Source organism: Lepidochelys kempii, chromosome 5, assembly GCF_965140285.1.
Source record: "Lepidochelys kempii isolate rLepKem1 chromosome 5, rLepKem1.hap1, whole genome shotgun sequence".
NCBI lineage: Eukaryota > Metazoa > Chordata > Testudines > Cheloniidae > Lepidochelys > Lepidochelys kempii.
This window is the reverse complement of record NC_136384.1, coordinates 60,638,117-60,651,280: the sequence shown is the minus strand read 5'-3', so window position 1 is coordinate 60,651,280 and position 13,164 is coordinate 60,638,117. Positions and strand designations below refer to the sequence as shown.

The 13,164-nt window shown below is 42.8% G+C and overlaps 1 protein-coding gene across 13 annotated transcripts in view; it reads left to right on the top strand.

The window, feature by feature from the left end:
- The window catches only part of KIAA0825 (KIAA0825 ortholog), a 419,202-nt gene that overhangs the window by 168,443 nt on the left and 237,595 nt on the right, over window positions 1–13,164 (top strand). For all 13 annotated transcript variants that reach the window (XR_012158966.2, XM_078852812.1, XM_073344493.1 and 10 more), the window contains 2 exons: window positions 348–613; window positions 2,439–2,589. Coding sequence is in view for 12 of the 13 variants with exons in the window: in XM_078852812.1 (XP_078708938.1) it covers window positions 348–613; window positions 2,439–2,589 (417 nt within the window). In the remaining variant the exon portion in view is untranslated. The remainder of the gene's footprint in view (window positions 1–347; window positions 614–2,438; window positions 2,590–13,164) is intronic.

Genomic DNA, 13,164 nt, shown 5'->3' with positions numbered 1-13,164 from the left:
AAGAAATTGATTAAAACATAGCTTTTGAAAATGATATAATAGTTTAGAGAATTATCTCTGTTTGGAAGGAATTAGTCTTATCTTCTGAACACCATTAAATATATATGATGGGAGGGCATGAGCAAAATTAGGGCATTTTCTCATATAAGGTTAAATCCTTAGCATGTACTGTGCTGGTATACAGCACAAAAATTTGCCTTCTGTACCAGAGACTGACATTTTTATAAGGCTGATTCAATATATTTGTGTTGTGCCAATTTCATTATTCAAGAATTTGGCCCTGGCATACATAAATTACTGAGCTGTCAGAGTACAAATAACTTGATGCCACATTTATTTCTCCCTAGTTTTGTTCTGACATCATGGAAGAACTTGACACAGTGCTTCCACTGGCTCTGGCATGCAGAGATGATTCTCTTCAGGAAATTAGAGCAAACTTTGTAGAGGCCTGCTGCAAAGTAGCAACAGCTGTCCTGGAAAGGTTGGAGGAGAGAAGCAAAGAAGTTCCCTTCAAGGCTCCACTGCAAAACTTGTATGCTGTTCTCTCCACAGCAGTACATGTCTTTCAGCATTTTATGATGTATGATAATTTAATGAGAGAGACCAGCAAGAAGTGAGTCCTTTAAATATGTTTTAATTCAAATATAGATGATATGGAACTTTGATTCCATTTTAGTGGTATAATGTATAATCTATAATACTTGTAAATATACCCAAAATATTTCCTATACTTAAAGTACTATTTGCACTGTTTTTTAGGAAAGATCAGACATATTGAGAACTTGAAATAGTTATTACAAACATGGATTTTTACCTTCAAGGTCTGAATTGGCAAGGCAATGCAAATTCTTTACTTCTTAACCTTGAGCAAATACTCCTATACAGTCTACACTATATTATGGTATGGATGAATGGAGGACTTCCATTTCATTTTTGTCTGCAGCAACAGCTTAATTTTCATAAAAACAATGTTAAAAAATTTAATGTTTGACAACATGAAGATATGTTCCTCTTGCACGTTGGTGTCATGAAGATTGTATTAAGCACCATGAGCATATGTATCCAATAAACTTTTACAAGAGGGTAATTATTAATAAGTCTTAGATGGATGCTAAATAAAATTAGAGATAGGTCAAAGAAGGGGTGTTGGGATCCAGAGTAGGATTGGGTAAGGGTTCAGGTTAGAGGTTGAATCAGAGCTAATGCTTGGACCTGATGGCCCTGAAACTATGTATGTGGTTCTTAGGAGATTTTGGCTCAGAACAGTAGGAATCTCTTGATCTGCTCATCCTGTGTGATTCTGGTCATGTCTGAATTGGAACTGAGCTCCTTGTGGATTTGAGTATGACCTAGAGTCAAAATAAGGTGCTAGTTCAAATCTGAATGCATACCCAAGCAGAAACTTAAAGGGGTTTGGATTTAAGGTTCCAGTTTTGACCATCTCTAGTAAAATATTATGATTTTGATTTCTAATTAAAAATATCTTGTATGCTATGATTCACATCTGAATTTAAAAACAGAGCCTCGATTCTCAGCTCCTATTATCTCCCTGTTGCTCTGCCTGAATGGGGCAAAGGGGATATAAGCTGGAGCTACTGACCAGTTGAGGATTCCTGTGGTGAAAAAGAGAATTGATGTACTGGTGTAGAACGGTGGAACTGGTTCCCAGGCCAGTCTCCCCTCCACACATCCTTCCATGGGAGCATGTTGAGCATGGCACTGAGCTCCCCTCGGGCAGGTGTAAGCAGAGCACTGCGGGACCATACTCAGTTGTTGTAACTTAGTGCAGTTTAGGGTTGGGGCCAGGGCAGCATCAGAATCAGAGAACCATTATGGGATCCCTAACGCTTTCCCCTCTCTTGCAATGAGTGTATCTTGGTGCATGACAGAATCTACTCCCAAATATTGCCCAAATCATTCTATTTGTGTGCATTTCAAAACTGTTTATGATCATTCACATCTGCGGAGTTACACTTTTTATTTTACTAAAAAGAGTAAGTCTAGGGGACTCATGTTTATATGCTAGCTTTATAAAAGTTACTGCTGAAAAGTGCATAGTGTCTTCCAACAACATTGTGCATAGTGTCTTCCAACAACATAGTGCATAGTGTCTTCCAACAACATTGACAATTGAATGACAAAATAATATTCTGATTTGTAATAATAGGGAAGAATACTTTCACTTCTGAATGATGTATTGATAATGCAGTTTGTCTGAAGCAGAAATACGTATTTGTAGAACAGCAGATGTACATTTTCAAAGAGTTTGCAAAACAAAGACCAGATTTTTTGAAAGTGAACGTGGGCTCTGACTTCAGGCCCAAGAGGAAATGAATGATTGATAAGTAATAATCCAAACCATTTGTAGTACTGTGGATTGTTACCTCCTACTGCACAGGCCTTAAATCTTTGCCTCTTTGATCATTCCCTCTGAACAGGCCCCTGTTCCTAGTGCCTGTCCAGGGATATCAGGAATTCATCAACGTTCTCCAGTTTCAAGTTACCAACTACTGCGTCAGAGTTTGTGCTACAAGTATTTTACAGGATGCTGAGAGCCACCACTGGGATGACTACAAAGCTTTTTATGAGGTGTGAGGTTAAGTTTACTATCCCCTCCTTTTACATAAATGTGTTTTACTGCTTATCTGCTCTCTGACTAATTAGAAACATAAGATCTGTTCTACTTGTGCACAGAGGCTGTTGGGATATGTTTTTAAAATAGCTCTGTTACTGTATGTAAATATCTTCTTAGCAATGATCTAGTAAAATATAGTTAAAAGACTGAAGATTAATCAGTCAGTTAATTAAATAAGGGTTCTCATGCCATTTGCCTAGTAAAATACTGTTCCTTAGGATTGGCTGAAAATAGATAGTTTACCTGTATGGGGAAAGGAGAGAAGATTAATATATTGACGCCTATACAGTATAAGACTCAAAGAAATAACTATACCAGAATAATGTAAATCTTTTCTCACAGAAATACTCCCTATGATGATTGTAAGAATTGATTTTTTTTCTTTCCCTGCCAATACATGTGCATATGATAAGTATTTTTCTTATTTAATATATTTCTCCTTTGTCATTCTTTCTCATTTTGCTCCCCTACTGTGGGTTTGGTAAGTGGCTCAGATAGCACAAGTGACCAGTATCCCTGTCCACAGAATCCAGCCATATGTTTCTAACCTGCATTTGTGATATTGTCTGAATTTTGGAATCCCAAGTCTACTCTTAAACTCTAGTTTAATTATTTCAGTGCAAGAAAATTAGGGGCCAATTAATAAAACATACAGTTGAATATATTGATTCTTTCCCACTTCCAGTGAACTATTCCATTGATTATAGACTACATATTGCTTAAAATCCCTTGAATGTGATTTCTGGGTCATGTAAAACATTTGTAATTTCATTATCAATAATAATTGGGATCTACAGCAACCATGGTCCTGTCCTTGCTTGTTACAATTGCCATAGATGAGAACTAGGCTTCTGCGTATGACTCTACTGTCTCCCAGGCCTCCTGCAATGGAGCAGAATCTCCTTTGTATCTGATACTTACATTCTGGAAACTGTTAGGAAGAGCCATTGTGTTATACCTTCTCTTTCGATGGTGAGGATCTGGAGAGTCCAACTGATTAAATGTTACTTTCCGTGGCTGGTGCTATTAAAGGGTCTCTGTATCTCAGAGCAGAAGTAATAAAGAAACCGATTTTATTTTTCTTAAATATGGTCTGGATGGTTCAGGAAGTTGGCAGTAGTATGGAGCCCAGTACTTCTTGGTCACTGATTGGGATCTGGTCTGCACTGGTAACAGTCTCAACTTATCACATGACTGTGACCAGTTTTTGGTGGCCTCATTCCAGCAACTAGGAAACAGTTGTCCACTTCATAAAAACTACCATCATAATTGACAAAAATTGTTAGCAGTCTCAGCAAAGACAGCAAGGACTGACTGAATAATCCTCGCTCCTCTGGTCAGGATTGAGGCACATAGGAAGGTAGTTGAAGGAAGCTTGTATTGCTTCAATCTTCAGGACAATTTATCTGGCACTCTTTGTAAGTCCTCAGTTAAAATTCACAAAGAGCAGAACCACTCTCTCCCACCAAACTAAGGGACAGAGTGTATCTCTGCTTTATGGATGTATGCATCCAGGGCTGGCTCTAGGATTTTTGCCACCCAAAGCAAAAAATTTTTTGGCCGCCCTCGCTTTTTTTTTGTGCTCTCCCCCCAGCTCTGCCCCAACTCCGCCCTTTCCCAACCCCTTCCCCAAATCCCCAGCCCCACCTCCTCCCCTGGGCGTGCTACATTTCCCTCCCCCATTGCTTCCTGCGGCTCCCCCCCCCCAACAACCCCCCTGCCCTAGCTCACCTCCGCTCCGCCTGCTCCCCTGAATATGCTGCTGCTCTGCTTTTCCCCCCTCCTTCTCAGGCGAGGGAGAGGCAGCGCGTTCAGGGGCGCAGGCGGAGCGGAGATGAGCGAGGGTGGGGGTGGAGCGCAGGAAGTAAGAGCGGGGAGGGGGTAGAGGAACCGATCCCCGCCCCAGCTCACTTCTGCTCCACCACTGCCACCTCCCCTGAGCGTGCTGCTGCTTGGCTTCTCCTCCCTGCCTCCCGCCCAGGCGCGGCAAGCCTGGGAGGGATGGGGAGAAGCAGAACGGTGGTGACGCACTCAGGTGAGCAGGCAGAGGCAGAGCAAAGGTGAGCTAGGGTGGTGGGGGCACATTTCTAGGGGTGCCATGGCTGGCACCTCCTTGTTTTGCTGGTGCCTAGAGCCAGCCCTGTATGCATCAGAAGGGGAGTGTATAAGGAAGGAACCTTCCCCCTCCCCACTGTTATGCAGCCTGTGTAAGGGCCAGGTAGAACACATTGGATATCCCAGGGGCTATTCCCTTCCTATTCTAAGGGATGCATGTCATTCAAATTGTGGCAGGAGGAGTGAGGCTTTGCCCCGCCTCTTTTCCCACTGCCGACCCCACCCACCACGTGCTGACAAGCAGAACTGGCTGGCTCCTCTTTTTCAAAATAATAAACTGCACACCACAAAAGAAAATGGGACTATATGCAGATAAAGGCATTCTCAACATGAGTAACGTCGTCAGAATGTGGCGCACTGTGATTACATGGAGTGACATTTTCTATAGACTTATTATTATTTTTACAATGGTAACCTCCAAAGACCCTGTCACGGTTCCTCCCCCACTCTGAACTCTAGGGTACAGATGTGGGGACCTGCATGAAAAACCTCCTAAGCTTATCTTTACCAGCTTAGGTCAAAACTTCCCCAAGGTACAAAATATTACCCCCGTTATCCTTGGACTAGCCGCTACCACCACCAAACTAATACTGGTTACTGGGGAAGAGCTGTTTGGACGCGTCCTTCCCCCCAAAATACTTCCCAAAACCTTGCACCCCACTTCCTGGACAAGGTTTGGTAAAAAGCCTCACCAATTTGCATAGGTGACCACAGACCCAAACCCTTGGATCTGAAAACAATGAAAAAGCATTCAGTGTTTTACAAGAAGACTTTTAATAAAAAATAGAAGTAAATAGAAATAAAGAAATCCCCCCTGTAAAATCAGGATGGTAGATATCTTACAGGGTAATTAGATTCAAAAACATAGAGAACCCCTCTAGGCAAAACCTTAAGTTACAAAAAAGATACACAGACAGAAATAGTTATTCTATTCAGCACAATTCTTTTCTCAGCCATTTAAAGAAATCATAATCTAACACATACCTAGCTAGATTACTTACTAAAAGTTCTAAGACTCCATTCCTGTTCTGTCCCCGGCCAAGACGACTACACACAGACCCAGACCCTTTGTTTCTCTCCCTCCTCCCAGCTTTTGAAAGTATCTTGTCTCCTCATTGGTCATTTTGGTCAGGTGCCAGCGAGGTTACCTTTAGCTTCTTAACCCTTTACAGGTGAGAGGAGCTTTCCCCTGGCCAGGAGGGATTTCAAAGGGGTTTACCCTTCCCTTTATATTTATGACACGCCCCCCAAATCTCAGCTAGGGTGAAACACTGGCTGGGATTTCTTCCTGGAGCTCTAGGAAAACAGAGTTAATAAGACACATGCATCTCTAAATATACTACCAAGTACATAAAGACTAACAATATTTTCCACATCTCAAGGACGATTTTAACCAGTTGATTCTGGGAAACTTTCACAGGAGAGTGCATCAGCCACTTTGTTAGAAGCTCCTGAGATGTGTTGGATGTCGAAATCAAAATCTTGGAGAGCTAAACTCCACCGAAGAAGTTTTTTGTTAGTTTCTTTGACGGTGTGAAGCCACTTTAGTGCAGCATGGTCGGTTTGCAGGTGGAAACGCCGTCCCCAAACATATGGGCGTAGCTTTTCCAGAGCGTAGACAATGGCATAACATTCTTTTTCAGTGACTGACCAGTTGCTTTCCCTCTCAGACAGTTTTTTGCTGAGAAACACCACAGGGTGGAATTCTTGATCAGGTCCTTTCTGCATTAAAACTGCTCCCACACCACGCTCGGATGCATCTGTGGTTACTAGGAATGGTTTGTCAAAGTCTGGGGCCCTTAGTACAGGGTCAGACATGAGTGTCGCTTTAAGCTTGTTAAAGGCCTTCTGACACTTTCCGGTCCACTGAACAGCATTTGGCTGTTTCTTTTTGGTTAGGTCTGTCAGTGGGGCAGCGATTTGGCTGTAGTGCAGTACCAATCGTCTGTAATAACCGGCCAAGCCTAAGAAGGATTGAACCTGTTTCTTTGACTTTGGGACAGGCCACTTTTGGATAGCATCCACTTTGGCCTGTAGGGGGCTGATAGTTCCTTGACCCACCTGGTGTCCAAGGTAAGTCACTCTGTTTAGGCCTATTTGACACTTCTTAGCCTTAACAGTTAGTCCTGCCTCCCTTATGCGCTCAAGGACTTTTTGTAGATGTTCCAGGTGGTCTGCCCAGGAATCCGAAAATATGGTCACATCGTCAAGGTAGGCGACTGCATATTCTCCTAATCCTGCTAGGAGACCATCTACAAGTCTTTGGAAAGTGGCGGGTGCATTTCGCAGCCCGAAAGGGAGTACATTAAATTCATACAGCCCGAGATGTGTGATGAAAGCTGACCTTTCCTTGTCAGATTCATCTAGCGGTACCTGCCAGTACCCCTTGGTTAAGTCCAAGGTAGAGATGAACTGGGCCCGTCCCAGTTTCTCTAATAGTTCATCAGTGCGTGGCATTGGATAGTTGTCTGGGCGAGTTACAGCATTTAGCTTATGGTAGTCCATGCAAAAACGTATTTCCCCATCTGGTTTGGGAACTAGAACCACTGGAGATGCCCATGCACTTTCAGAGGGGCGGATTACACCCATCTGTAACATATCCTGGATCTCCCGTTCTATAGCAGTTTTAGCTTGAGGAGACACCCGGTAAGGGTGGACCCTAATTGGGTGAGCATTACCTGTGTCAATGGAGTGGTATGCCCGTTCAGTCAGTCCTGGGGTGGCTGAGAACGTTGGCGCGTAGCTAGTGCACAGCTCCTGGATCTGCTGTCGCTGCATACGCCCAAGGGTCATGGAGAGGTTCACCTCTTCCACACCACCAGCACATTTCCCTTCGTAATAGACACCTTCAGGCCACTCAGCGTCGTCTCCTCCCTGGGCTGTAAACTGACAAACCTTTAATTCTCTGGATCGATTAGAAGAGCTGAGAGGCGGTGGGTTGCTCCGTGCCGCCGTCCACGCTCTCTGGAGGCTTTCATCTGCTTCCTGTTCGGTCTGGAACTGTTCCCTTGATGCTGGAGACATCAGTTCCTCATTGGATTGGGGACATAGGCTTGGTCCCTCTGGAAGCGATATAGGGGATGGAGCTGTTTCTGTTGACTGTGAACCGCTCTCCGCTGGTGCACTATGTTGGGATTCAGGCTCCGGCTGAGCCTCTTGTGTAGGGTTATCGGCTGCTGCCAGTTCAGGTTCGGTGGGGCCCTCTGGTGTTGAGGTTGCAAGTACTGGATTCTGTGCTGGCACGGGGTCTGGTGTTGGTTGTTTGGCTGGTTCCGGTTCTGGGACTGGTTCCGTCTGGGTCTCTGGGACTGGATCCACTACTGCTGTTGCAGACATTGGCCTGGGGTCCGGGTCCATCACCTCTGACCGGGCCCGGATAGAAGTTTCCGGAACAGAGCTAGGCCCCACGGCTTGTTTAGCCTGGCTGCGGGTGACCGTTCCCACCCTCTTGGCCTGCTTCACGTGATTGGCCAAGTCTTCCCCCAACAGCATGGGGATGGGATAATCATCATAGACTGCAAAAGTCCACATTCCTGACCAGCCCTTGTACTGGACAGGCAACTTGGCTGTAGGCAAATTGAAAGAGTTGGACTTGAAGGGTTGAATCGTCACTTGGATCTCTGGGTTGATTAAATTGGGGTCCACTAAGGAAGCATGGATAGCTGACACTTGTGCTCCGGTGTCCCTCCACGCGGTGACCTTCTTCCCACCCACACTCACAGTTTCCCTCCGCTCCAAGGGTATCTGGGAGGTATCTGGGCCTGTGGACCTCTGGTGTGATTCCGGTGCAATGAACTGTAATCTGTTGGGGTTCTTGGGGCAGTTGGCCTTTACATGCCCCAGCTCGTTACACTTAAAACATCGTCCAGCTGACGGGTCACTGGGGCGAGGAGGGTTGCTGGAGAACGGGGTGGTGGGACGATAAGGGGTCTGGAGGGTTCTTTGGGAGGTAGGTGGGGCTTTGGGCGGCCCCCGGTAATAGGGTGTGGTCTGGGGTGGTCCCTTCTGGTCTCCGCTCCAACTGCGACCAGTTTTCTTCTTCTCTGCCACCTCCACCCATCTGGCTCCAATCTCTCCTGCCTCGATTACAGTTTTGGGTTTCCCATCTAGGATGTATCTTTCTATTTCCTCAGGAACACCCTCTAAGAATTGTTCCATTTGCATTAGGAAGGGCAAATTTACTGGAGATTCAACACTTGCTCCTGATATCCAGGCATCCCAATGTTTCACAATGTGGTAGGCATGTCGGGTAAATGACATGTCTGGTTTCCACCTTAGGGCTCGGAACCTCCGACGAGACCGCTCGGGTGTTATCCCCATTCTGACTCTCGCCTTGGATTTAAACAGTTCATACTTGTTCATATGTTCTTTAGGCATTTCAGCTGCCACCTCAGCTAAGGGTCCACTGAGCTGCGGCCTCAGCTCTACCATGTATTGGTCAGTAGAGATGTTGTACCCAAGGCAGGCCCTTTCGAAGTTTTCTAAGAAGGCCTCAGTATCATCACCTGCCTTGTAGGTGGGGAACTTTCTGGGATGGGAAGTGGTACCTGGAGAAGGATTGCTAGGGTTTGTTGGTATATTCTGCTGGGCCTTTATCCTCTCCATCTCCTCCACATGCTTCCTTGCCTCCATTTCCCTCTTGTGGGCAGCCTCCTGTACCTCCTTCTCCAGCTGCATGAGTTCTATCTGTCTTTCATGTTCCCTTTGTTTTTCCTCAGCCTGAAATTTGGCTAATTCCAGCTGTAGTCGAGCCGAGGATTTGGCCATTCTAACCTCTCTGTTTTTAACTAACTTTACACCCGAGGTTTAGAAATAAACAAACAAAACTTGGCTGTAAAATTTTGCTGTGCTGGAATAGAATACCTATTCTCTGATAGTGATTGTCAGCCTACAGAAAAAGACAATTCCCTTGTCTCTGCTCTGGGCCCAAATTAAAGCAAAAAACCTCCAACTACTTGGAAACCTGCTTACCCAGCCCAAAGAAAAAAAAAATTTCTTTTCAAACCTGTGCTCCTTGTAAAACAAAAAAAAATCAAAATCCTAAAAAAACTCTGCCACTTTTGTCTCCAGGCAAATGGGTAGAGCACACCCCCTATTTACTTTTAGGAAGAAAAGAAAAAAAAAACCTCTGGATTGGAAGACTGTGAATTTCCCTGCAGGAGTTAAGTACCCTGCCTCCAGGCAAAGAAAACCTGCAATTCACAAGATAATCCCCTTTTGTCTCTGCTTGGCCACAAAGCAGAGAGAAACCAAGCTGCTTTCAGTTTCAAAGCTGCTTTCTGGACTTCCTAAAAATTCCTTTTTAAAATCTGTATTTCTAGTTCAAATAATCTCAACTGGATCTCAAAATGATTTCAGGTTAATCCCACCACTGTGCCACCATGTCACGGTTCCTCCCCCACTCTGAACTCTAGGGTACAGATGTGGGGACCTGCATGAAAAACCTCCTAAGCTTATCTTTACCAGCTTAGGTCAAAACTTCCCCAAGGTACAAAATATTACCCCCGTTATCCTTGGACTGGCTGCTACCACCACCAAACTAATACTGGTTACTGGGGAAGAGCTGTTTGGACGCGTCCTTCCCGCCAAAATACTTCCCAAAACCTTGCACCCCACTTCCTGGACAAGGTTTGGTAAAAAGCCTCACCAATTTGCATAGGTGACCACAGACCCAAACCCTTGGATCTGAAAACAATGAAAAAGCATTCAGTGTTTTACAAGAAGACTTTTAATAAAAAATAGAAGTAAATAGAAATAAAGAAATCCCCCCTGTAAAATCAGGATGGTAGATATCTTACAGGGTAATTAGATTCAAAAACATAGAGAACCCCTCTAGGCAAAACCTTAAGTTACAAAAAAGATACACAGACAGAAATAGTTATTCTATTCAGCACAATTCTTTTCTCAGCCATTTAAAGAAATCATAATCTAACACATACCTAGCTAGATTACTTACTAAAAGTTCTAAGACTCCATTCCTGTTCTGTCCCCGGCCAAGACGACTACACACAGACCCAGACCCTTTGTTTCTCTCCCTCCTCCCAGCTTTTGAAAGTATCTTGTCTCCTCATTGGTCATTTTGGTCAGGTGCCAGCGAGGTTACCTTTAGCTTCTTAACCCTTTACAGGTGAGAGGAGCTTTCCCCTGGCCAGGAGGGATTTCAAAGGGGTTTACCCTTCCCTTTATATTTATGACAGACCCCAACTAAACTTGGGAGTCCGTGGCTATTTACAAAAAGAAAAGGAGGACTTGTGGCACCTTATACTCTTTAAAATAAAGTGATATTGCTTTTCTACGCAGTGAAGGTAAAAATAGCTCAATTTACAAATGTTTTTGCATCGGGACACCTAACTTCATTCTCTCTTCACACACTCTCCTTATACCTCTCTGCTAATTCAACTGATTTTTAAAACAGTGGCGGGTATGATCAAAAGAAAAGCAGACAGTCCCATCTTAACTGTAGGCTAAGAGCTCTATTCTATTCATATGGACATATAGCTTGTAAAAGTTCAGTAATAATTTTACAAGGTATGGATCAATATGTGCCTATGTATGTGAGATCTGAATGGAACCCTAAGTACATTTTTACCATAAAGCATTTACATTCTAAAATGTCAGGGTGTGAACCTCTTAGGGTGCAGCATCTTACTGACGGAGTACATTGAAAACCCGCTGTATCACCAGGCCAGCTCTCCACATTACATTTTAGAATCAAGCTTTTAGTGTAGCAGACATCTGCTGCAATTTTAGGAACTTATGTTTTCTAATAGTCAAAGAATAAAGAATTGTCTGTTCAAAGATAATATTGAGTGGCTTATGTAATAAAACCCAGCTGCTTGTTTCCTGATATATAATCTAAATAAAAGCTCACATCTGTTTACATTGTACAAAGTCTTCAAAAATAGCAGATGTTTACCAGTAGAATACTTTAGAAATGACAACAAACAGAAAAACAGGTCAGCAAAAGGGAATGGATCTCATATAAATCTTTAATCAAAACACTATTACTTCTGTTTTAGAGGCACAATGTTAGAAAAGATACATTATTAAATTTAGCACTTTAAGATTCTATATAGTGAACAACAATGTTATATAATAATAGGTATAATAGTATAAACTTATGTTCAGATAAGAGTTTGTAGGCTCCCAGAGAATTAACAAGACTCTCAGGCATTCAAATACTTAATAAAACATTATAAATGCTGTACCACATAGAAAATTCATTTAGAAAGTCTTATTTCTTATTGTGAGACTGATTTTAATTTGATGCTAGAAGACCTAAAAACTTATCAAAAAGGTATTAGTCTCCATTAGGAATGGAAGCTAATTATTGTGCTTAATGTGCTTATTCTGTGAATGCAAGAGTTATAGTTGTAGAAATAAAGAGAATATTTCATAGAAACTGGAAGGGACCTCAAGAGGTCATCTAGTTCAGTCCCCTGCACTCATGGCAGGACTAGGTATTATCTAGACCATCCCTGACAGGTGTTTGTCTAACCTGCTCTTAAAAATCTCCTATGATGGAGATTCCACAACCTTCCAAGGCAATTTATTCCAGTACTTAACCACCCTGACAGTTAGGAATTTTTTCCTAATGTCCAACCTAAACCTCCCATGCTGAAATTTAAGACCATTGCTTCTTGTCCTATCCTTAGAGGTTAAGAAGAACAATTTTCTTCCTCTTCCTTGTAACAACCTATTATGTACTTAAAAGCTGTTATCATGTCCCCTCTCAGTCTTCTCTTTTCCAGACAAAACAAACACAGTTTTTTCAATCTTCCCCCATAGGTCATGTTTTCTAGACCTTTATTAATTTTTGTTGCTCTTCTCTGGACTTTCTCCAGTTTGTCCACACCTTTCCTGAAATGTGGCACTCAGAACTGGACACAATACTCCAGTTGAGGCATAATCAGCGTGGAGTAGAGTGGAAGAGTTACTTCATGTGTCTTGCTTACAACACTCCTGCTAATACATCCCAGAATGATGTTCGCTTTTTTTGCAACAGTGTTACCCTGTTGACTCATATTTAGCTTGTGGTCCACTGTGTAGAAATATTTGCACATTTGATCACCTTCTCCTGGAAGAAATATACAATAGTGAATCTCATAATTAAGAGACCATAAGGTATCAAAACACACAGTTATAAACAATGTATGAACAATTTGAGCTAGTACTTGTCTAGGAAGCATTCTACGCAAAGATCTCCATGGGTAAAGTTCTACTCTTTTATGATTTTTTTTCAGTATACTCAATGCATAATAGTTGAAGTTTATTTTATGTAAGAAAACCAGGAAATGACATAAAAAATCTGACAGTGGTTATTATGGATATCTATGGAAATAGACATACTTAAGTAATTTAAATACTTTGGTTCTTGTTTAAGAACAGGTAGCCAACATATTAAACTAATCTGG